At 41.7% G+C, this 25,371-nt stretch overlaps 3 protein-coding genes across 8 annotated transcripts; 2 read left to right on the top strand and 1 right to left on the bottom strand.

The window, feature by feature from the left end:
- Nucleotides 1-2,743: 2,743 nt before the first annotated feature.
- Nucleotides 2,744-8,589, bottom strand: MRPL32 (mitochondrial ribosomal protein L32). 3 transcript variants are annotated; one of them, XM_049816133.1, is made up of 4 exons: nucleotides 8,417-8,589; nucleotides 7,984-8,165; nucleotides 7,161-7,399; nucleotides 2,744-5,489 (listed from the first exon to the last, which is right to left on the bottom strand). In XM_049816133.1, exons 1-4 carry the CDS (start codon nucleotides 8,538-8,540, stop codon nucleotides 5,447-5,449), a joined length of 588 nt encoding a protein of 195 aa, XP_049672090.1. In that variant the 5' UTR covers nucleotides 8,541-8,589; the 3' UTR covers nucleotides 2,744-5,446. The 3 variants fall into 3 exon arrangements, with proteins under 3 accessions (XP_049672090.1, XP_049672089.1, XP_049672091.1); XM_049816132.1 differs by having other exon boundaries at nucleotides 2,744-5,460; XM_049816134.1 differs by lacking the exon at nucleotides 2,744-5,489 and having other exon boundaries at nucleotides 6,380-7,399.
- Nucleotides 8,590-8,860: 271 nt separating this feature from the next.
- PSMA2 (proteasome 20S subunit alpha 2) lies at nucleotides 8,861-16,522 on the top strand. The gene is made up of 8 exons (XM_049816130.1): nucleotides 8,861-8,995; nucleotides 11,325-11,401; nucleotides 12,039-12,171; nucleotides 12,596-12,718; nucleotides 13,129-13,210; nucleotides 14,315-14,388; nucleotides 14,843-14,900; nucleotides 14,980-16,522. Exons 1-8 carry the CDS (start codon nucleotides 8,955-8,957, stop codon nucleotides 15,094-15,096), a joined length of 705 nt encoding a protein of 234 aa, XP_049672087.1. The 5' UTR covers nucleotides 8,861-8,954; the 3' UTR covers nucleotides 15,097-16,522.
- Nucleotides 16,523-20,054: 3,532 nt separating this feature from the next.
- C14H7orf25 (chromosome 14 C7orf25 homolog) lies at nucleotides 20,055-23,968 on the top strand. Of its 4 annotated transcripts, none has more exons than XM_049816125.1 (2): nucleotides 20,055-20,154; nucleotides 22,396-23,968. In XM_049816125.1, the coding sequence occupies exon 2, from the start codon at nucleotides 22,412-22,414 to the stop codon at nucleotides 23,678-23,680; it is 1,269 nt and encodes a 422-aa protein (XP_049672082.1). In that variant the 5' UTR covers nucleotides 20,055-20,154; nucleotides 22,396-22,411; the 3' UTR covers nucleotides 23,681-23,968. The 4 variants fall into 4 exon arrangements, with proteins under 4 accessions (XP_049672082.1, XP_049672084.1, XP_049672083.1 ...); XM_049816127.1 differs by having other exon boundaries at nucleotides 20,059-20,151; XM_049816126.1 differs by lacking the exon at nucleotides 20,055-20,154 and adding an exon at nucleotides 20,763-20,965.
- The last annotated feature ends 1,403 nt before the right edge of the window (nucleotides 23,969-25,371 follow it).

The raw sequence follows: 25,371 nt of genomic DNA, 5'->3' as shown, positions 1-25,371 counted from the left end.
AATTAAATTACTTTTGTTCAAGACTACCTATTCCCAGTCAGTTACCTGTTGAATCTGATAGTTACATAACCTAAGCAACAGATTCAGGGATCCCAGCATCTGCCAAATCATCTGGTGGCTTGGAAGCAAAGTACATCTCTTTGATCGGAAAGAAAAGGGGAAAAATGATGGCAAATTCTCTTCCTTCCTATTTTTCAGCATTAAGCGTCTCAGAGAAAAAATGTTTCTTTGAGAAGTGATGTAAACCAATTCTTTGCACATTGGTACTGCTGGTTTTGCTGGTGAATGATCTCCGGATCTTATGTTCTTGAGTTTTTTCAAACAATTTAATTGCTTGTATTGTTTAGGTTGTTTATTTTTTTTTCCTATTAGACAGAATGTCTTGTATATAGCAGATAAAGAAGGCACCTTATTCCTCGACCAAAGGAATCCAATCTGTGGAGGAGAAATCTTTTACTTCTAGGACAACACTTATTTTTAGATTCATACATTAAAAATTCCTGGGGACAGGTTCTGCCATGGCTGTCCAGCTGAGTCATACTCTTATAAATAACCCCACAGGACAGAACGGCTTTTCTTTTAGGGTAAGGCACTCTTCTGCAGATGAGAAGTGATTGAGTCTGGTCCTTGGAAGCTTCTTGGAAAAATAACACTGTTTTTCCTCCTGTTCTCAAGTGAAAGGAGAAATTAAGAAGGCATTTAGTAATAAACCAGATTTCCAGCTTATCTGAAGAGCTCTCAATAAAGGCCCTCATGGGCCTATGTCCTAACAAACATTTAGATATATAGTATCTTTACAGCAGTTTACTTGATCAAAAGACAAACCTAGCTAGATCAACGGCCCCCAGAAGTGTTAATTGTTATTATTTCCTAACCTGTGACACAGCAGAGAATACAAAAGGCTGATAATCTGCAAATAGCTTCAGTTCCTTCCTCTGCCACTGACTGAGGGAGCAATTTTAAGGAATTCACTCGCTCTTTCTGCACCTCAGTTTGCCACCTGTCAAGTAGGAATCATGCCATTTAGCTTCCAAAATAAATTGCTAACATGAAAGTGAGGCATGACAGAGTGGTATTTGCTATGCCACCAGTTTCTGCAGTGCCACACACACTGCAGTTATTCACTCAGTTGCACAATGTAGGTATGTTTCTTGCAGTAATTCTTATTGTACTCCTTGTATTACCTACACAGCAACAGGATGTCTCTTACTTCTACATACTTGCCAACGACTGTACCTTCTTGGTCATCAACCCTTCCTCCATTCCTTTTTCATAGTAACTTTGTGATAATCCACTCTGTGCTGGACAAATGTACCTGAGAAGGATTCATCTGGGGCAAGAGAAATTCAAATGTCTCGGCATTCTCCTGAGCTCCTAAAAGATTGCACTCTTTGTTCATGAATGACCTTATCCAAAGGACTATGGCAGAGCTGGACTCATGGGCTCAAGTGATGTATCATGATGGGTGTTGGCAACTGACAGGTTTAATTTTTATTTCCTTGATTTCAATAAAAAACCACTTTCATGATCTCATTAAGTGACTGTAATACAACAGCTTGATGCTTTACAGCCTGCCTCTCACTCACTTGGAATTACAATGTCCTTTAAAAGAAATCCTACTGGAATCAATGGCTTCTTGAAGATCAACGTATTATTTATCCTGTTTAAGAGTGACAGAATTATATAACTTTAATTGGACAAATCTTGATGTTATTCTTCAAAACACCTTAGACGCTTTGCTTGATCTGATTATAACTGAGTAGGAACAGTCAAAAGATGAATGAGTAGGAACTTCCGAACCCAATATATTTAGAACAAACCTTTCCTACAGGACTGGTCTGTCAATTTGGAGCCTTAAGCTATTCAGTATAGCCCCTTTAAAACCACTATTCTTCGTATTTAATATTAATCCCAGATTATAAAATGAAACATACATCTTTCCAATAGCCTGTTCAAAATCCTTAGTTCCACTGGAAGTATTTCACATCATGTGCTCTAGAGCTACACCATAACGGAAAATAGAGCTGTAAGCCATATTGCTAGACAAGCCCATGAGCCTGCGTGATGGGGCTGGGAATAGAAACAGCATTAATATACCTTGGGAATGGATGTAAAACCTATGCCAGCTGTGTAAGTAGGGACTGATTGTCCTTCCCACACCATGACACACACTGCATTTAATGTGCCTATTCCTCTTGAGCTGGTCCCAGATTTAGGACACATAAAGGATTAATCAAGCTTATACCCCTGACATGGCAGACAAAATGTTTCTGTATGCTTGAGTAGTGAGAACAACTCTATCAGAACCACCTTGTATAGAGAAGAGTCTGTGCCCTTTCAAGAAACCAAGGGAAACAGTCAGATGCTTTTGTATTTGGATGGTCAGAACACACTAAGCATATATCCCAAATTTTCAAAATCATAGGATTGGTTTAAAAGGTATGACACTTAAGAAAATAATAATATAGGATTGGTTTTCTGCCTAGTGATTTTCCAAATCTTTGCTGCTTCATCTTTGACCTACCATCTTAGAACCAGGAAATCTGCTTTATTTAAAAAAAAATTCACATGATCCAGGAGTGAGGCTTTAGAGAAATCGCTGCCAAATATGCACATTGACAACTCCACAGAAGTTTTTGTTTTGGGTCTTCTGCTCCAGCACAGTTGCAGTTTTGCTTTTGATATGTTTATCCAGCACATTCAACATGAAATGAATCTTACACCCTTTTTTTCCCCCCCTCAACCAGGGGAAACTTGAAATATAGGATGTTTGAAAGAAATTAAAGTATCAACTGATTAGACTCGATTTACTGTATTCATCAAATGCAGTCTTAGTTTTCAGCTGTAAACCCAATCTGGTTGCTATCCAGCAGTAGTTTCACAGTTATATGTTCTGCATTAAAAATATATATACACGCATACATCCATATGTCCAGGGTTTCAGTACATTGGAAAAAATTCTGCCTTGAATTATGCTCCACTGAATTCAACAGAATTTCCTAGGAATATACATAGAGTAGGCAAAACTAGATCCATCACTGCTGCATAGCCTACTTCCTTCTTATTCCTTTCATTGATTTGCCTCCCATTTGGCCCCATTCTTAAAGTCTCTGGCAGGTTAAGAGTTAGGCAAATTATTTGGAAACAAATTGTATTTACTGATCCTCATGCAATGTATAAATTACACAATGCAGTCATGTGAGTTAAAAGAAGGATTTTTGCAAATATCTTATTTAAATACTAATTAACAAGTAAGTTCTAAAGATACAGGCACTTTTATCACTTGTGTGTTTCCAAAACATTTTAAAACTTTGATGGAGCACACAATCTTCTATTCCCTTCTGAGCAACTAATATCCATTTAAACACCAAATTGGTTTTCTTTTCTTTCCACTTCATGTCTGCTGTTTGCAAATTGATCCTTATGATTATAAAAAGTCAAGGCAGTTATACCTTGAAATTCATTGGAATGCCGCCAGACCTATTATTTGCAGGACTTTATAGCTGCATAAATAGAATGTCAACTACCTGAATATACTAGGCATACAAAGCAACATAGAAAGCCAACTTTAATTAAGAGGCGTAAAAAGAGCTCCACTATCTTGTTAGGGAAAAATGATAGGTACAACTGCAATTTCAAATAATTCACCCAGCAAAGAGCAGAAGTGCATAAATATATACAAAAGCCAGCGCAGTAGTTCTCAGTATAGATCTAATTAAATTTAGTCTGAACAATGAATTACAATAGATTACTTTATGTATCGTAACAACTATTGTATCTTTCTTTGTACTTAGCAAATTTAGTCTTTTTGCAGATCTTTTGCTTACACAGGTGCAAATTTCTTGAATCTGACACTGTTTCCTATCTCACTAGTGATCTTTGGCTTTTGTTTTGCACCTACCAGAAAGCTACACTCCTCTGCCACCTAGTGCTTTACAGAAGTATATTTTATATCAACTGCCAGCTCCTGCTAGCACAGTGTGTTCAACAGAATAGATGAGGACTGTGCAAAACCCTTTCATTAAAATTTCCTTGCTAAATGGGCGGTTAATTTATCAACCTCTATGGATATCATAATTGATCACTGCCAGAGATCACCCCTATCTTAGTATGATACACAATCTTTCAGCAACTTGCATCCTTGTATTTTAGGACATTACATCATCTTCCTGGTTCTTTCTAAAATGTAAAATGAATTTTTACATAAAATCCTTACAGAAGAAAAACATAATCAAATATAACATGTATTTAATCATATGAAATTTTTAGACAAAAAAGAATGTCTTTTTCAACTATTAGCAGGTTCCCAGTGTATCAAAGTGAAATTCCCCTGAGGTATGTATTTTTCCTTTTTAAATGGATTCTGGAGTACAGCATTTGTAACAGCCGGTATGCTATTTGTTAGTTTTAATTTACATTGTTTCAAAAAATGTATATTTATATATTAGCAGTATTGCAATTTATATTTCCTTCAAAATTGCATATAAACAGGGTTTATTTCAAGTAACAGACTATGCCACTTTTTAGAGGAATTCTGGAATTTATTTATTTTTTAAAGTAATAGAGCTTCATATTGTCAGTGTTAATAAAACAAAGCTATGAAAGTAAGCTTTCCTTTACTCTTCTTTTGAAGTAAAAGTCATTCAAACTAAACTGTTCTGTCTCTCACCGAAGATGATTTCTTTTTTGGAAAATTAACTGGTACTTTATCAGTTGCATATACAAATCTTCAATATTTGTCAGTTGTTTCTAATTTTTCTTTTAGAGATCATGAATACCAGATATTTTAATGACTTTTTCCCCCCACATTACTCAAAAACCACTATGAAACATTATCAAGCATGTCCTCTTGTCTGGATTGCACAAATGCAGTACTAACATAAGCAGTATGGCTATGAATCATCACCTAACCGTGGCCTGGCAAGTATCTTAAAACACCTAGTGTTGACACAGCCTAACTTCATTCATGTTTCATAAGAACTCTATTTGTAAAGCACCTTCGTTGCTTCACTGATACCATAATTCAATAAACTAAACTAATGCAATATACTGCCAATTATAATTATTACTCCATTAGCAGAAACCACACGTCCTCCCTCATGTTTAGAGAAAGTCTTTTTTTTTTTATAATACCTCTGTGTTTCTGAGAAATTAACCCATGACTCTCAACATCCCATGTTAATTTAGCTTATTTCTCTACAGAACCTTTGTCAAAAATATATAAAAAGCAGCTAAGACAGTACAGTGTAGTTGGTCCTATAATATGCAGACAAAGAAACAAAAAACCCCTACCTCTCCCTAAAATACATATACACCTTCTCCTCGGGACAATATATCTGTTTTACTGCTTGGCTAATCTCACCTCCAATACGTCAGTCTCATCCCATGCAGCTCTATCAAAAGAAAGACTTCCACTCTGCATCCTGCTTGCCACCTTTTATTGGCTTCAGTTCTGAATAACTGAAAAACAGATACGACTGCAATAAATCCTGTTTGGACAAATCAAAAAGAACTTATGTTGATTGCTTGGATACTGTCAACTAAATGGCATCGATTTACACTTATCAGCTTTCATTATTCCCTTAAACTATGGAAGAAATATAACATCTCCGCTAACTGGTAGGAACAGATGTTATGTTTCAGAACATGGAATCCAGAGCAAGGAAAGCAGAAGTGAAAAGCACACACAAGCCCACTTCTTAAGCAGGCATAATTGGCTCAGCCACATACATACAAAGGCTATTCTAGAAAGCGTGGTCCTGTGTCCTCCACTTTCATACTCCTACTGTCCACGTTGCCACTTTTCTGACCCTGACACGAGCCAAGCTATAGGGGGGTACCCACTGAAAACCAAGCTGTAGAAAGCCAGGGAACAATTCTCTGTCAGCATAGCTTCCCAAACCAGGACAGCACAGGAGCAGACATGCTCAAGTACCAAGGAAACACAGGGGCAACCTAGCCAGGGTTAGGGTCAGGCTTGCATTTTTTGGCAGCAAACAGCTATTAGACTGGCTGAACCGTAATACCCAACAGTACCGTTGGTATATTAAAATCCCAACCAAAAACTGAAAACAGCCTTAATCTTAAATGTAACGGTGCTACGGTGTGTCTAAAATCTTAGTGAAAACTCACAGCTAGATGCTGTAACTGCACCACTGAAGAGTACCAATGCACAGCAGAGGGCAGAGTTGCCCCCTCTGCAGAAGACCCAGGATGCTGTTGTATGCTGTTCTGTGTGGTTTTCTCCAAGCAGACACTGACCACCCAGACTAGTTACTAGCAATGGCTGCAAAGAATCAGGTTTTGGTCCTTATCAAATTTACCGACTTCCAGTCATTACATTCAAATTCGTTATTTCACTCAAGAAATCACTGTGCACTTTGGGGGGGGGGGGGGGGGGGGGGGGAAGACCTTTCATCTCCCCCATTTCCCTTTAAGACAGAAAATTATTTTGTATACCAACAACTGCAAGAAACACTTCACCTTCAGCCTGGTACAGAAAAAGAGCAAATACTTCATGGCAATCACTAGTTAGCTCAGGAATAATGATTTAGGTATTGACTCAGGAATATCTCAAACAGCAGCACTGTGGAGAGCTCCAGGCAGATTCTGCTAAGAGCCATGGAAATAACCAGATAACTGTATCTTTCCTTGTAAATATCCTTTGTTTCTAACCACCATTGGTTTTGAAATTGTGGGGGTTTTGTTTGTTTTGTTTCTTCCAAAAGAGCAGCTGCCAAAACCAGAAAGCATATTTCCCTAGGATACTTAACATACTTTATTTTACATCTGTGAATGTTTTCCCTTTGTTGAAAAAACCCCATTGTTTACAAAACCAGCATAGAACATTAACATACAAATTATTCAGTGTACTGTACACAGATGTCCAAACCCAAGGTAGATCCTGATTTCTCTTTAATTGTTGACTGTTACGATGTATCACTGAGACACATTTCCCACTGCATGCTATAGAAACAACACCTGACTGCAACACCATATGGCGCGACACATGATTCAAGCGGATTCCCAAAAGTGCATAGGTTATCCATATCAACATTGCATGAACGAAACAAGGAAAACATTCTTGAAAAACATGATCTTTCTTGCTGTAGCAACTGTTTTTGTTAGCATTAGTTCTAAAGCATCAGTTTTGAACAAACCAAGATGGACGCTTCCTGGCTCTTTCAATGATCCGCTTGCCTTCATCTTTTTCTGTGGGCTTTTCTCCATCATAAAGGACAACAGTCTCCACAGTAGGAGTATTAAATGGTCCTCCCTCCTTTTTACGTATTTCCATCCGTATCAGTCGAGTTTCTGCTTTGACCTTTGCATAACAATAGCCACAAAGGACATGCTTCTGTTTCAAGTTTCCACACTCAGGACAAACATCTATGTTCCTCTGAAAAACAGTAGAAAACAGTAAATTTTGTAGTTTGAACAAGAACAACAAAAGAAACAGAGAACAATCACAAACTACTAAAAAGGTTAAATGAAATACCAGAGAAATTCAACTGCCTTCTCAAAATTCTATGTATTCTACAATGCACTACTACATCAAATGCTTACTACTAAAAATAGCTTATGAAGTCAATACCTAAATCATTATGCCTACTGATGACTGGGAGACCCAATACCTATCAACTCAATTAGATGCACAGAAAGGATAGACCTTTTCCATTTATACCAGCTTTTTAGCTAAAATTCACATTCTGTTGGCTTTCACTTTTTATTTAACCACAGACTACAGTCACACATGATGAATGCACCCGTTGCAAAGTATTTTGAAGATTACAATGTATTCTAAGCTTATTTATAAACAAATTCCAGAAAGGTTGTTCAGTCAGTACTGACCACTATAATGATTCTCTACAATAAGTGAGATGAAAAATGATTGGTGTAAATCTTACTCCAGCATGCTTGTTTCCCATTAAAAAATTATTTGCAGTGAATACGGCGGCAAGCCCGTGGAAATTTGGTGATTACCTTTACTTTTATAAGCTTATTGGGATTTCTTCGCCTGCAGCGGTTCACTTCAATGGTGCGCCTTTTCTTTGGTGCTGCCATCCACAAGATGCTATCTAGGAAGCTGGGCGCCTCATTACTTTCTCTAGTGTCGCCTACTGGCTCTGGAAGACAAGCTGGAGCTTGGACAGCTAATGCTGGTCCTGAAGGAAAAAAGAAAAGTAATTCATTACAGCCAAGCCCCATTTTCACGTGCACCTGAGGAAATACGAGACGGATGCTACCGACACCCCCAAAACGAGGAGGCAGGAGCGGCCAGCAGCGCCTCTCACCCCGTTCCCTCATTGTCCCCAGGGCTGCGACCTCTCCTGCTCCAGCCCCCTCCCTCCGCCGTTCAACGTTAGAAACAGGTCCCGCCCGCATTCAGCCGGGACAGGAGCAGGCCGGTACCTACCCCAGGGGGGGCTTTGGCCCCCGGAGAAACCCAGCAAGAGACCGCGCTCCAGCCGCCCCCAGCAGCGCTGAAGGAGTCCACGAAGCCGCGGCAGCGGAGAGAAGACCACCACCAGGGCCGCCATATCACCACACAACCCCGCCAAGGCCTCAGAGGAGGGGAAGGCGGTAGCTCGCCCGAGGGCGCACTGGGCATGCGCACCTGTCTCTGAGCCTTCTGGGAAGTCGAGTGCCCTGAGCACTTGGCAACACGGCCCCGGGACGGAGACCAGGACTTCACGTCCCAGCATTCCACTCGCTACCAGGAGGGCGGAGCGGCAAGCCGGGCAATCGAGGACTTCAACTCCCAGTATGCCCCACGGCGCGCCTCTTCACCAATCGCGTCCCTCGCGGGCCCGGCGCTGCTTCCCGGCATGCTCCGCTCTGCTCCACCTCCTGGCCAATCAGCGCGCTAGCTGTGTCCGCGGGGAGGAAGCGGGAGGAGAGACTACGCCTGCGCAGAGGAAGCTGGTGAGGGGAGTGCACGGGTTTGTTCCAAAATGGCGGAGCGCGGCTACAGCTTCTCCCTCACTACGTTCAGGTGCTTGGGGGGGAGAGGGCTGTAGGCCTGGGCTCTCGGCAGGCGGGCCGGCGGGCGAGGGGGAGAACGGCGCACAGCCTACGCGGAGCGCTCTTCCGGCGCCGGGGCGGGAGGGAGGGAGTGGGGACTTTGCAGAGTCATCGCGTCCTCGGCGGGTCGGCGGGGCCCGGCCTGCCAGCGCTTGGGGGTGGCGGCGGCTGGACCTGGGCAGAAGGGGCGGCCGTAGGGAAGGCGACTGGGATCAGGCGCCTTCGCCTGAGGGGGACACTCAGCTGGCTGCTGGGAGTCTTCGTGAGCGGAACGGCTGCAGGGGCAGCCGGGGAGAGAAGCGAGGACTGAGGTGAGAGTCCCGGCTCCCACCTGATCTGTGTCGCTGACCTCGGGCCCGAGAGCAGTCGCTGCTTCTATCTTCTGTCGTTGCTGTGAGTCAGAGTCACTGTGGGGCCGACCGAAGGTCTGTCTCGTCACTGGTAGTGCCTTATAGTGAGTGCTTGGTGAAACGGTTTAGCAAACTTAGGGTCCCCACGCACTCGCTTTAGGGTGGGTAGTAATTCCGTATCTCTGAGCTAACTGGAAATGCCTGATGGTAGCTGAGCTATGGTATCTTGAGAGCTTGCTTCAGAGCAAACTTTGCAGATGTGGGAATGAAAGAAGTTTTCGGATGAGTTTTAAATAGTTTATTTGCCTTCCTGCTGCACTTGCAGGTGGTGCTCTCCTTCCACTTTGTGTTGCGCACAGCTAGGTGCGGGATGATTGCATGCACGGAATGAATATGCCATTGGAGTGGTTCCTATTAAAGTGTTGATCTAATGCATACACTTAAGATTAATTCAGAGAAAAGGAAATTACTTTCCATTCTTTTTTGATTAAACTGTTAAGCTATCCAGAATTATATTTTATATATAGAAAGGAAAACTGAATGCAAGAATCTTTGTGCTGCTTTTGGTAAAGTGTCCCCTTAATCTCAGAGGCGAGTAATGCCGTGTAATTGGAAACTGGGTTACTACAGGCTTGTTGCAGTTAAGCAAACGAAGCAGTTCAAAATCTAAAACTAGGAAAAGAATCTTCTTGATGGATGCCGCCAAATGTGCCTGCTTTACTCAAGTGGGTTAAATTCTTTATTAGCTCTCGGAAGTGGTTTCCTAAGGGAGTTACAAACTTTTTGTACTGTACGGAAGTACTATATGCTCTGAAGCTTGAAGCCATTTGATTTTATACTCACATGGAAGAGAATACACCTACTTTCGTTTTCCCTCATTCACCTGTTCCTTGTGCTGAGAATTATTTATTTTAGATTGTGCTTACTTTTAAAATATTTTGCTAATGTTCTGTATATTTCAATTGCAGGCATAGGAAACTTGTTCTGGTTTGTTAGTATTTTGTAGTGGAGAAGCTAGAATTATTACTGTGTCACTTTTATACATTGTTTACTCAGTGTATAAATAACTACACTAATTGATTACTGCTTGCTTTTTTTTTCTAACTGCTCTAAGCACTGAGTTACATAATTTTCTATTTTACTTCCACATCTATTAAAACAACAGTGTCTGAAATACAGCCCAGAGAACAGATCCGCCTTGCAAAATCACTTGTCCAGTGAGTGACTGGCTCTGTGCTGTCCTTTTCCCTGGGGATCGAGAGTGGACCTCTTGATCCCCCTCATTCTGGATGAGTTACTTTGTCAGCCTGACACCTGCGGCTCTGTTCTTATGATTCTGCATCCATTACCAGAATAACATGGATCATTAAAACAAAATGCGGGAATACCTGGGGGTGGAATGGGAGCTGTTTTTGTCTTGTGCCATTGACCTGATATGTGTTTCTCAGTCAAAAAGATTAGCAGTGTTTTGCTCATACCTTTCAGCAATGGACATCAGGGTCTTGAAAACTTTTGCAAACCACATGTATAGTGCCATTTCAGTAGAAAGTCATGATGCACTCTGAAGGTTCTTTCCACTGAGTGGAAAACTTGTTTAAAATGGTATGAAGTTGGAGGACGGACTTGTCCTTCTTCAATCTGCATCACAGTCACTGCTCCTTATCCAAGACACATTAGCTTTCATGAGAGTTGTAGGCAGGTACTGTTTGAGTATCCCAGTAGCACTGTGCAGCAGTGAGTTCTGTGCTGAACAGGTCCAGTTCTTTTAGAAGCTGTTATGCATCTTCAGACTTGTGGTCTTTGGGAGGGGAGGGGGGTTAAATTCTGATTAGAATATGCTGATGCGAGGTGTAAAGGGGCTTAAAAAAGCAAGTTAGCATCCGATTGTTGTAGGAAAGATTTGAGCATATCAGAATTATGTTAGGCTTACTTTTGCATTTTCCTTTTTAGTCCTTCTGGAAAGCTTGTTCAGATTGAATATGCTTTGGCTGCAGTGGCTGCAGGAGCTCCATCGGTTGGGATTAAAGGTATGTTGAAGGACTCAGGATTCTGAGTATCATTTGAGAGAACTAAAATTGTTTAGACTATGTACTAGTTCTTTTTTCATCTTGCCTTCTATTACATATTCTGTCTTTCTTTCAGTGGATTTTCACATCTTTTAGTGGGTTTAATATTTCCTTTTTTTTTTCCTGCACCTCTATAATTTTTCTATAAAGAAGGAAGGGAGCATAGAGCCCCATGCTAGGGGAAGAAAATTACTTGGGTGATTTTGGAGACGCTGAGCTGGTAGAAGTAGACGACTTTTTTTTTTTTTTTTTTTTTTTTTTTTTTGAGTGCTCCTGTCTCTTAAGTAAATAACTCCAGCTGTGTGTCCATATATATAGAAATTACACAGAAAATTATCTCAACTGCTTAATTATTAATATGGGCTTCAGAATCTTCAGAATGGGATTATGGGAGCTGTATGATTATTTAAAAGGAGAAACAATGTGTTGGGTGGATTCATCAAAGTATCTCTGTTTAATGTGATTGTAAACTTGAAGAGTTTTTAAAAAAGGGAGGAGCAAAATTCTTTACAGTCCGATAAACTTGTTCTGTGTTTTGACTGCTTTCCATAATTCTAGTTTGATACTAAAAAAAAAAAAAAATCTTGTTCCTTTCCAGCTGCAAATGGAGTGGTGTTGGCAACTGAGAAGAAGCAGAAATCTATTCTTTATGATGAAAGGAGTGTCCACAAAGTAGAACCAATTACGAAACATATAGGTTTAGTGTACAGCGGTATGGGTCCAGATTACAGGTATTAAAAAATTTTATTTGGTCACCATTTAGATACATTTTCATAGAACAAATGTAAGAAACAGATAGCAATTAGCTGTTTCCTTCTAAGTGTATGGCATAATATTATATTGTATTACACAGTATATAAAATTCATGTTAAGGTTTTCTTAATATATTCAATACCTTGTCAAATAACCTTCTATCTAAAGAACGAGTAGGGAATGAACAGCAATGTAATTCAACCTTCGTTTCAGTTTAAGTATTTCAGAGATTACTCAGCTGATAAAGATAACCCAGCACAGTATATTTTTTTTTTTTTTTTTACATTGGTGTTATGCCAGATGTATAATTCTTTAGCATAGTTATTTATTATGAGTTTTCAGTTGTAGCTGTAACAAATGATTGGAATATCTTTTATGTACTACTTTTGTTTTTGTTTTTAGAGTACTTGTGCACAGAGCTCGGAAGCTGGCTCAGCAATATTACTTGGTTTATCATGAGCCCATTCCAACAGCTCAGCTAGTACAGAGAATTGCCTCTGTGATGCAAGAGTACACACAATCTGGGTATGTGGTTTTCTGAATTTTGAAGTTGCTTAGAAAGTTTATGTTGTTTAAATATAAGGAATAACAACTACCTGGTGATTAAATTTTTTTTGTGTCAGAAAGGGAGTTTTTCAACGGAGAATGTCCACAGAAAGTGGGCCAGTGGGAGGAACACTAACTGGCAGGGGGTGAGATAGGGCCTTCGTATCTTGAAAATAAACATGTTGGGCAAGGCAGCATGCTTTTGGTTTTGTACCGTTGGTTGGCTAGTCATCCCTGATCACAGCTCTGGGCTGGCGGGAAGCATTTGGGGGAATGTTAACCCATCCAAAATAATTTAGTCATCTTTGGGTTTTGCTGAATAAATTTCACATATCAGCTGTGATTTTTTTGGTTTGTTTTTGGTTGTTTTTTTTTTTTTTTTCCTGTAGTGGTGTTCGTCCATTTGGTGTATCACTGCTAATTTGTGGCTGGAATGAAGGGCGGCCATATTTATTTCAGTCAGATCCCTCTGTAAGTATCCTACGTTTGTAAATTCTACTGCTTTTATAAAACATCTAAAGCCGTATATGTGCTCATTAAATACTTTCTGTGATGAGAAGAAGAATGCAGAGCTAGAACAAAAGATCCCGTAACATAACTTCTGAAGTCAGAATGAGCCAATTTCAATAGGTGCTTGGAGGAGGCCTGGATCACTCTGTGCCTGCATGTTCCTGTATTGCTTGAGGGATGGCAGCTGTTTTTGAGGGATATCACCATCCCCTTTCATGCCTTCCCACCTAGCTGGTAGTGACAAGAGTGGCATTCTGCAGCAGGTACCAGAAAAAAATTTTGACCGCTTATGCTGCTCAAATAGTTGTTCCCTAAACTGGATGGAAGTTCGGCCAAAATCTGTTGAATTGTGAAATATAGTGCATATGCTTTAGAATTTAATGACAGTGGTTAATTTAAGTGAGTTTATTTGCTGTGTTTACACTGCACTTCTGAAAAACTACCCTTTGATGCATGTGTGGGTTGTAACGCTTTACGTCAAACAAAAAAAGGTCACTATAGTGATCATTGATAAGCTTCAGAAATTTGAATTACCACCTGATGCTCAAATGTAAAAAGCAAAATGCAGGTGTCTTGTGTAAGGCAGCTTGATTCAGCCATAGAACTGCTGACGGTCTTCATGCCAGAGGAGAGAATAGAAGCGATGGCTAAATATCCTATTAGCAGCTAAGATAAATCAGATGGTTGATTTGCATTGTTACTTAATCTTAAAAAAGAAGAATATATGGAGTGAACCTCAGGAAAAATCTGACTGTATTAATTGCCAAGGGCAAACATACTGTTCCTCTTTAAGGAATCCCAAATCAAAACTAGGCTGACTTACTAAATTCATCTTTCAAAGTAGTGGGAGGATGAAAATAGGCAGGGCCCTATACAAATGTTTTGTACACTTTCACAGCATATGTTTTCATATCAAATTAGTCTGCATGTGATCCAAAATAGGCTCATATATTCTCAGAACATTCAGTATTTTCATAATTGCTTCTGTACTTTTTACCAAGTAATTGAATACATAATGTTTGACTAAGTTACACAAAACAATTCAATAGATTGTTGCTTTTACAGGGAGCTTACTTTGCGTGGAAAGCAACAGCAATGGGAAAAAATTATGTCAATGGAAAAACATTCCTTGAGAAAAGGTAATGTATTTGATACTTGTCTGAAAGGATACTATCTGTTTTGTTCAGGTTCCATGTAAAACAGCCAGATAAAAAATGCACACTTTCAGATTATCAGAACAAAGTTTTAAAATACTTAAGATTGGATGCTTCCAGTTTACTTATTTACACATGCACAGGAAATTTGCTTTATTTAAACTCCAACTTTTGTGTTTATGGAGAATTATTTCAGTGCAGTAAACATTATATTCAACGTATTTGCAGAAATAGTTCTACACAGCGTCAGTAGGAAAAGTGGTAAAATACTTTTTTTACAAATACTAACTTTGACTATAAATATCACAGTACTTACAAATAACATTTGTATGAGAAACAGGAAGATTTTAGTAGTGTTTGGGTTTTTAGAGGCTCTAGGATTATTAGGATTTGGAAAGATCTTTGTCCCACGCTGAAATACATGAACTTCTATTTACAGGTACAATGAAGATTTGGAGCTTGAAGATGCCATTCATACGGCTATCTTAACACTAAAGGTTAGCAAAATATTTAAGAAATAAGTTTCTTACTGTTACGACATTGATATGATGCACTGAACTATGTTTTCTTTAATAGGAGAGCTTTGAAGGGCAGATGACAGAAGACAACATTGAAGTTGGAATCTGTAATGAAGCTGGTTTTAGGAGGCTTACTCCAACCGAGGTTAAGGACTACTTGGCTGCGATAGCCTAGTAGAAACCGAGCAAGACTGTGTGATCCACACAAAGGTCTTTTTAATTTTGGCTACTTAAATGTTTTTGTTTGCAGTTTTTGCATACTTATTTCTACATGGTTTGTCTGAGAGATTTTTTAAATATCATGGGTGCAAATGCAACAGTCCTAATATTGTAATAAATGGTATCTTATTACAGGTAATTCTTTCCCTTGATACATGGAATTTTTGTACACAAAATACTGTACAAAATGTAAAATTATAATGACAGCTTGAAAAAGGCTGAAGAATAAAATTTGAAGGCCACTGTTTTGGGGGAAGGTGTCTGTGTGTCTTTTTAATCATAGCTGGTTTATCTGCATAAAGCTGAGGTTTTGGTATCTTTATTGTAGAGGAAACAGAATTTTCCATGCAGCCGTGATGAACTCATGTTAGACCTTCTTTTAATGAATTTAAATTTTGAGTGGACAGGATAATTTTTTCACTTTGGAATATTGTTTAAATGTTAAGTAACTTCCAAAAATGGTTTTATCTCGTGTAAAAGATCATGTACTTTCACAAAGAGGCAGAACAGTCTTCCATTTCAGGTGTGACCTGTAGATCTACTTGAGCATCTCTGCCCTTGACCCTCTTGGTCTTTGTGTCTCAATAATTTGTTTTCTATTACTTGGGTTATTTTCGTGGCCCTAGAAATTGCACTTTTTCAGCCCTGAAATATTGGTAGAAATAATGGAAGTAGTAGCTCTTAGTGCAAACTAAATGCATTTATCATCATCAATAAAAATCAACAGGAGTTACAGAGCAAAATGAGAGTATGTAATGTAATTACTTTATCCCTTGAATTGTGCTGAAGTGTTTTCCAACTTGCAAGATAACTCTAAAGGTGCAGTAATGAAAAGAGCACTTAATTTATGCATTACAACTTTTACAGGTGTAGAACTAGATGCTTGAATATTATTGTGTGGGGGTGTATGTATTGATACATTTGTTACATGTGTAGAGTCGTCCAGGTTATACAGAAACACAAAATTTACCACAAAAGAAACAAGATAAATATACTTTTCTCATCAGAAATAATCTGGTCTGCAGCTGTTTAAGTTACTGTTTGCAGATTTTATTACAGTTGATTGTAATTTTATTACAGTCTGATCGTTAAAGTGTTGATAATGAACTGGGAGCGATAGCTGGATCACTCTGCTTTTACGTAAGGCTAAGCACGAATGGGAGCAGCCTGACAGGTTACATGTTAGCAGCCATAACTAATGAAGAAAATGTAAAGTATGAGTTAGTCTGCAGAAAGCAGTGTGTAAGCTGATCGATCTGTTCTTTCCAATGTCTGTCTTCTGATGTTTTATGTTATCATTAGGTAAATAAGAATTTCTGAAGCATGCCATAAATGAAGTTTTATTTCCAAATGTCAGAAATAAAAGCTGTGTCCAAACAGTTCATTAAGACTTAGTCCAGATCACTTTTTTGAGTATTTTACTCTGAAAACAAATCCATGCTCTGATTCTTGTTCTAGAGAAAATGAACAACTAGGAACTGAAACTGGAGACTTGATGTTGCTAGATCTTTAACTTAAGCTTTCAGAATCATTCAGAAAAGCAGAACGCTACTTGAATATTCATACACATTCAGTCAGTTTTTAATGCTATTTAAAGTATTTAAAGGAATTTTGTATATGAAAAAATGCAGCTAGGTGCATCAGAAAATGGTTAGCATGAACTGTAGTAGCTTAGTTGCCTCCTCTACTGGAAACAGTTCATTAGCAAAGAACACCTTATGGAAGGTAGTTGAAACCAAAGCAATTTCAAATAAATCATGCTCTCTCACTCCCCAGATAGTAACAATGAAGCAAACGAAAAAATGTTTTAAGGTTTGGGGTGTGTGGTTTGTTTTTTGGTTTGGTGTTGGTTTTGTTTTGTGGTTTTTTAAATAATTGAACAACTTCCATCTCTGTAGAATTTTACTCACTTTTACAGGTGGTGAAGGGAAGTGAAAAAACAGTATCTTCCATCTTTTCCTGGGGTTTAATGTTTTAAATGTAGTAATTGTTCTGTATATTCTATGGAAAATATTGTGCTCTAAGGAGAGTGCTGCCTTCCAGATACCTGATAATTGGGATAAATGTTGGGGGTGGGGGTTGGGGGGTGTCCACTTCACCACACCCTGTTAGGAAGATGGACAACCATTACCATGCGGGGTATTTTTACTGAAGCATTTACTGAAGTGGTGTTGGTTTTACTTCGTATTGTTATGGACCAACATTGTAAAGGGATGGCAACATGAAGTTAGTATATTTGTCGGATGTTCTGAATGTCCTCTTGTCATGACCCAGACTGGACAGACCAGGGAGTCGTGTTTAATTTGAAATTCCCTCGGGCTAAATTAAGGTGAAAGGACACCAAAGGATCAGTTAAAGATTTTATTGATGGCAGAAGCAAACTGAACTGGGGAGGTGTGGTAGTAGGTGGCAGGGTTTCTCACAACAGGAATTGGCATAAGACTACTTCTGTAAACTGTGTAACCATATACATCAGTTCAGGGAATAAGGAGATCCCTCCCGTTGAGTCATGAGGTTCAAAGCAGACCCCGTTGCTTTCCAGACTCCTCCTCAGAGAAGGGTCTAGGGGTGGCTGGATCTACTCTTAGTCTCAGACTTGGTCAACTGTTTATATCTTGAAACGGATGAGGTGTAAGGATTGTGGAAAAGGAAAGAGAGAAGATAGAGAAAAAGGAAGAAAGAAAAATTTCACCGGTCCTGGGTCCAGCGTTGGTTCAGTCAACCGAGGTGTCCAGTCATCTGAGGGGTCCAGTCCTGGTGGGCTTGCGCACCCGGGGCTTCAGTTGGTATCCTTTTATGATCCTTGCTCCTCCTTCAGGCAGGTTAATGAGCAGTTTGTGAGCTTCTGGGCTTGGGGCTCGTTTGTGGAGTAACTTCTCCTTCCCTGCAGACATGGCCATTGTTTGATCTTTGTATCAGAACAGCTTATCAGAACAGGGAGCTGCGCACCCTCCAGCACACCCTCCCCCTCCTGTTGCTGATGTCTGAGCTGATGGGCTTTTCACCTTGGTTCCTTGCTGTGCACTGTTTGTCTTTAAGCAGAACTTGCCCCACCACAATGTTTGAGACATTAACTCTTTCAGTCTCTCACACCTCTTGTACCAGCTTGCCCCAGTCAGTGCTTTTAGGAATGTAAACTGTTTGAATTGGTAAAATAATGTGTGATTTGATTATTATTAAAGGTGGCACCTTTTCCTTTGGAGAACAAATAGAAGTGTGCCTTGAGAAAGATGAGAATGCTGTCAGTAGGCTATCACAGCACCATACATTAGTACATAGTCTCCTTTTACGACAAAAAGCTTAAAAACGATCAGTTTTAAGTTTCCTTTGAGAGTGCTTTCTTCAGGCTGTCTTTGAGGGATGATCTCATAGACCTCATTGTAATTCCTGTGGTAATATTTAGTTGCTCCATGCTTAGTGTGAAACGAGGAGGGTAGGTCTATACCATAGTCTAATGGTTCATTGCCACTTATTCATTTTGATGAGCCACCAAGCTGGTAGTTGAGAAAGATGGCTTTTACACTGTTAAGAACTGAGTCCTAATGCTGCCTGATATACTTGAGCCCTACAGAGAATCATAGTTCATGAGACTTGGTGTAATTTGGAAAGAATATGCATAATATTTTGAACTCAGGCTTTATTTAGTGTATTAGATAATTTTTGTAGTGGTAGGCAGATAGACCTTGATATTAGGCTGTTCTAATGGGGAAGGTGATGTGGTGTGGGTTTGTTGGTTTTTTTTAAACTGATTAATCCTACACTGAAGAAAATCATTGCCATGCTCAGGTGACTGCATGTCTAGAACAGTAACTAAATTTTATCTAGTATTTAAAGGGAACCTTTAAACTGCAGGGAACTAATATATATATCTTTTTCCATTCAAAATCCTCAGAATCTAAGGAAATAGTAATTTTGAGATGTATTTCTCAAAATCACTTTAGGTGTGAGGGATACTAGTGCAGTGGAGTAGCAAATTATATGGTGGTTGTGGTCATTTTCAGAAAGTGCAATTTTTATTTTTTGTAAAACAACTCGCTACTTAAAGGGGGAATAAAGTAGACAAACACTGTTCATTTGTAAGAAATGACAGATTACAAGTTTGATTACTTAAGCGGACCATGAAGTATGACTTTGCTTCATTTTTCTTGTGTCTCATGCAGTCATCTGAAAGAAGAAAAAGAGACACTGGTCACTTGAAGTAGGTAATGTCTTGATTTGCATGTCCTAGAAGCTGATGTGCTCTGAGGAACTCAGGATAGCGTGACACCTATGATAACAGAGAATTTCTTTGGGCTTTTGTTCCTTTACCTAGTAGAATCAGGATCTGAGAACAGCATCACAATTTCACGAGGTTATTACTTTAAGTAGGTTCCAGTGTGATGGAAGGTACAGGTGCAGTAAGCCCCTTACAACTTGCTTTGGCTTACTGTTGTTTTTCAGAATCTTGTGAAATCATTTAGGCAAGTAAAGATAATTACTGGAGGGGCCAGCCACCAGGAGTAGGTGGAGAGAAGGCAAGTTAGGGAGTTATCGCTGCAGCCTGGAAAGAGGCTAGAGGCCACGGAGATGTCTACTCGTTGGAAGCAGCAATTCGAGGCGAGCCAGGAGGTCGCTTGCTCACACTTGGCACCAAAGGGTTTAGCAAGGCCTGTTTTTGCTTTCTGAACTTCATCAACCCAGCTTGCACTGAGCCGTGGGTGCTTCTTCCCCGCTGACGTTCAAGCCCAAGGCTGACTGGCCTCCAGCCTTTCTGACCTAATGTGCTGTCTTTGCTCTTTAATAAAGGCTTTTCGGGATAAAATGCGTATTTATTTGAGGACCGCCGTGACTGCGACTGCAGGCAGGCCACGGAGCACAGCCCGGCGGCGCAGCGCAGCGAGGCGGGTGTGGCGGCTGTCCCCGCCCGGGGGCCCCGGGGGAGGTGCTGGGCTGGGCCGGGCCGGGCCGACCCGCTCCACGCCGGCCCGGGCCGCCTCCTCCCGCTGCCCGGGGCGAAGGCTGTTGCCGCCGGGTTGTGAGTATGGGCTGCCGGGGAAGGCGGTGGCGGGCTCGGGAGCGGCGCCCGGGAGCGCCCGGAGAGGCAGAGGCGAACCCGGGCTCGGGCTCGTCGCGTCCCGATACTGACCGGGGGGGGGGGGGGCAAAGGTGGGCAGGAGCCCGCGTTCCGCGGCCGCCCGCCCTGCCGGGGAAGGTGTGCCGGGAGACGGCGACCCAAGGAGGATGCGGCCGAGGCCGGCCCCTGGGTCCGCCGCCGAGAGGGGCTGCGGACAACCGCCGGGGGCGCCCTGCCCTCACCCAAGATGGCGCCGCGACCTTCCCGGCGCCGCTCTCACGTGAGAGTCGGGCCGGGCCGGGCCGGGCCGGGGGCGGCAGAAGCGGCCGTTTCCGCCGCTCCCCGCCGAGGGCGGACGCGGGCCCTGAGGGAGGGGAAGGGAAGGGAAGGGAATGGGGTAAAGCGACCCCCCGTGCGCGGCTGCTGAGGGTGGGAGGCCGAGGGGGCGGGCTGCGGGGCGGGCCCGGCCCAGGGGGCGCCCTCAAATGGCGGGCGTGTCTCGCGGGCGTGGGGATGGCTGTCCCCGCGGGACCTCTCTGCGCGCGCGCGCGGAGTGCTGAGGCCTCCGCCTCAGCGGGCGGCCTGCCGGCCGGCCGGCGCTCCTTTTGAGAGCAAACGTTACACGTGTGAAGGGTTTTACTTTTCCTCCCTACCTCATTTTAAGGAGAACTTCTTCTTCTGAGGCCTCGTGGTTGATAGCGAGGCCGCCTCGCTGTTGTTGTGCTGAAAAAGCAGTTGGGTTTGCAGGCTTGCTTTCACTGAAAAACTTGAAGTAAGCTTTGTCTTGAAGCCTTTTTATGTTTGTAGAAGCTGAAGCTGCTGTGGTGAGAGGTGCCAAAGAGTAACTGGGGGGTGCTACCCTTGCTTTACATATAAGAATAAACTTGTGGCGATGGAGAGGACTTTGGTGGGGGAAGGACTGATTTCACTGGCCTCTGACCCTGAAGAGAGTCAGTAGGTCGTGCCGGAAGACATCAGGCTTTTTGGTTGAGAAGAAGGGGGCGGATTTTGGTGGTGTTGGGTATTGACTGGACCAGTAGTGGTTAACGCTGACTGTATTTGAACTTGTGCGTAATGCAAGGGTGACTTAACTGTTTGAAGCCAGGCTGCACAGCTGCACTGGCCGAGCCAGTTGTTCTAGGACCCAGGCAGTATGCTGTTGTTCATTTTTCAGCTGAAGCTGCATTTGTCTTGCCCTTTAATACCAGTTTTCTTCAATATGCAGCTTAGGTAAGAATTACAGGAGCATGTGTTTATACGTGTAGTTGGGAGTCAAAATGGATTAATTTCACTATTCATAGTGGCTGTTTACTGCGTGCCATAAAAAATGGTATTGTTTGCTGTGGTATTGAATCCTACATTTCTCAAAGCCAGCCCACGTTCAGTTAACTAATTCCTGTCATACTTTGCTCAGGAAGACATACTAACGTAATATGGATGCAAAAGAATAGACTTACCAGATGCAACACTGTAAATCTCTAGTAGAACTAGAAGACATAGAGATTTCCACATCTTGGCTCTAGAATTACGAATCGTAGTCTGTCATGATGCTGTGTAGTGTTGAAACTTTGCTGAGGGTTGTTAGGGCCTCATTCATGGAGTTGTGCAGTGTAAGTCGGAAGCTGGAGAGAACAGAGCTGTGCTACTCTTAATTGTAAAATACAATGAGCTTTCTCTATGCTGTGTTAAAATACTTGCTGGGAGCCAGATTTTGTAGTTTTTATGTATGTCTGTGGTGGGTAGCTTTTATATTTTAATGGTAACTGTGGTGAGAGAGAGAGGCAAGATCTGGTTATGGCATTAAAAAGATCTTTAATTTTGCTCTGGATGGCAACTTTTGCAAATGAGCTGTGAGAGCTGACATCTCTCTAAGTGGCTAGTTCAGTGAAGGGCTCACATATTGGGGGGGGGGGAACCACAAACTTGCAAGGTATGTGTGGAGACTTGAATGCTGCCGTTCTCCCTTGCTGAGAACAGAGATCTTCTGAGGCTGTAGGTTGGATCGCCAGAAATGAAGGAAAGGGATTGAACAATTTGGTGGGACTTGCGCTGAGGTTCTTGATGCTTGCGCTTTACAATTCCAGTTGCTGTTGCACTAAGTCTATTGGAAAGCTCCAGTGTATACTGCGGCAAAGACCTCTTTTGACTGTCTTTATTCTTGACCATGCAATAACAATATTCTCTTTTGCTTTCACTTGGTAGGAATAATGTTTCCAACATGTCTGTGCAGTCACTGCTTTGTGAAAGAATTGCTGTTGCCAAAGAATTGATCAAGAGAGCAGAAGCCCTTTCCAAGTCCCAGAAAAGGAGAATAGAAGGTGGGGCAAAACTATGTGGCAAACTGAAGGCTGAGCTGAACTTCTTACACAAGGTGGAGGCAGGGAAGGTGGCCATAAAAGAATCCCATCTGCAGAGTACAAACCTTACCCATCTCCAAGCCATTATTCAGTCAGCAGAGAACCTGGAGGATGTTGTCAGTGTCCTCCGAGTCTTTGCTTATGAGGACAGGTTTGGAGACAAACAGACGCTGGTGGTAGATGTAGTTGCAAACGGAGGTCACACGTGGGTGAAGGCCATCGGTCGGAAGGCTGAGGCCCTGCATAACATCTGGCTGGGGAGAGGCCAGTATGGTGACAAAAGCATCATTGAGCAGGCAGAGGACTTCCTGCAAGCAAGCCGTCAGCAGCCAGTGGAATACAGCAATCCCCACATAATTTTTGCATTCTACAACAGCGTGTCCAGTCCTATGGCAGAGAGACTCAAGGAGATGGGAATATCCGTGCGAGGAGACATTGTGGCTGTGAACTCGCTAGTGGAGCCATCTACAGAAAACCAGCACCTTAGTGCCAGTGAATCAGATGACGAAGGCCCTGAACTCCTGCAGGTGACCAGAGTAGACCGGGAGAATTTAGTGGCAAGGATTGCTTTTCCTACCCAGATCAAAGTAAATGTGTGCAATAGGGTTAACTTGGACATCACTACCTTAATAACCTATGTCTCTGCTCTGAGCTATGGTGGCTGCTACTTCATCTTCAAAGAAAAAGTGCTAACGGAGCAAGCAGCTCAAGAAAGGAGGGAGAGAGTCTTGCCTCAGCTGGAGAAGTTCATGGAGGGGAAAGAGCTCTTTGCCTGTGAATCTGCTATCAGAGATTTTCAGTCCATCTTGGAAACGCTGGGAGGACCTGGGGAGAAAGAGCGAGCTGCGTTGCTTGTTAAAAGAATTAGTGTGGTGCCAGATCAGCCGTCTGACCGTGCCTTAGGACTAGTGGCTAGTTCAAAAATCAACAGCCGTTCTCTAACCATTTTTGGGACAGGAGACACTTTAAAAGCCATTACCATGACCGCAAATAGTGGTTTTGTGAGGGCAGCGGCTAACCAAGGTGTCAAGTTCAGTGTTTTTGTCCATCAGCCGCGAGCATTGACAGAAAGCAAAGAATCTGTTGCCACACCTTTACCAAAGAGCTGCCCAACTGGTAATGGACTGTAAGTCATTAAATGAGTTAGTCTTTGAAATATTGCAGGTGCTGCAGTGGAGGCGTTTGGAGAAATAAGAGGTGTCATAATACATTTTTGGATGTGTATCAGTGAAAACAGTAACTGTAGCAGCGGAAGGGTTCCTTAAGGCATTTGCAATATCTTTACTCAGTTCTTGCTTTCTTTGGTCAGCTGACCATTAATTTATTCACTAAGGTAATAAGATTTCAGTAATAATTGTTAACTGGTGTACAGTATATTAATTGTATCCATCCCTATTAAAAAGTTCAGTTAAAGCACAGTTACCTTTGTGCCCATGTCATTTTTGTCCTTTTCAGAGAGATTAAATTCAGCATGTTAGATGGACTTCAGGCTTGACTTCTGGGGAACTTAAATCTTTCTTTCACCTATCCTGTTCAACTGAATTCTTTGTGGATTCAGTGGTACCTTGTGTAGAGACCTATGCCTTTTTGTGTGAATGCTGTTTCCTGCAGATGTGACTAGTAGCCATGAATAGAAACCAACTTAAGCCTTCCTCCTAACTTAAGCCTTCCTCCTTTTACTGGAAGGAACCCCTCTATGTATACCATGTTAGACTGAATTGGGCAACAGCTTTAAAATTCCCAGAAAAAAAAAATCAGTTGAAATTGGAGTTTATTGGAACTAGTATGTTGTGACTCTTGGGCCAAACTGAACAGCCAGTGGTAGCAGACCAAGGAGGCAAATCTGCTTCCCTTTTCTCTCAGCCTTTGCCCAAGTGCAAAGTCTTGCTGTGTGCAAAACCCAGCTTGAGGCTTCAGATTACAGAATCCTAAACTGAACCTGCACCCAGGTAGGTTTTGATACTAGCAAGCTGTCTGCTGAGTACTTGTGGTGAACTTGAATTTGGCTCTGTTTCTTGTGCATTACCTGAAACAAAGCCTCACCGAGTTCCTTTAGTGTTGGTGTGGTGGAGAAGTAGGTTTGTGGGGTTTGTTGTTAAATGCTATTTTGCCCTATAGTAGAGAGAAGCTTTTTCACTGGTGTTGTAATTGCTGGTCTTACTCAAAGGGTAGAATAAAAAACAATTTTTTTTAAAATTTTTCTTTTTTCCCCCAGGAGAGAGTTGCTGGTTTAGAAGTTTTTCTAATGTTTTTCTGTATGCTGTAATGACAGCGCTTGCTGTTTGGTATTAATTTGCACCAGGTTCCCAGTGGAAAATTTTGAGATGTCAGAGTGAACCTCTTGGCCCTGAGCTATACATTTTATCAAGTCGGTGAAAGAGATACCCACAGAGTATTTTATCAGTTGTTGTTCAACAAGATAGCATTATTATGCAGTTTATATGTAGTTCAGACAAAGAACATTCCCTTGCTTCTTGCCTACTCCACTCTAAATTTCTTCCTACGGTACAAAGCAGCTGCAATGCTGCCCTTAGCCATAGTCTCTACCTGTTTCTTTCTGTCTGTGGTACTCTGGTATACTCCAGCGCTGGTGTAAAGATACTGGCATGCCAGCAAAACTACTCTGCATGTCTCCTCCAGCTGAGTAAGCTTAACTCTGAGGAGCAAAAGTGTACTTATTGTCAGTATGACTCTTGCTCTGCTCTGTTCTTGGTATGCCTGTAGAGTAACCTTTTAGGAGTTGTGTATCTTTACCTGTAACTTTTAAGAATGCAGAGGGCAGTCTACTCTCCACCTGCCCCTCGTTTCTGCTGGTCACTGA

Source organism: Accipiter gentilis, chromosome 14 (assembly GCF_929443795.1).
Source record: "Accipiter gentilis chromosome 14, bAccGen1.1, whole genome shotgun sequence".
Taxonomy (NCBI): Eukaryota; Metazoa; Chordata; class Aves; order Accipitriformes; family Accipitridae; genus Astur; species Astur gentilis.
The sequence above is the reverse complement of the archived record's forward strand: the minus strand, read 5'-3'. Positions and strand labels throughout refer to the sequence as shown.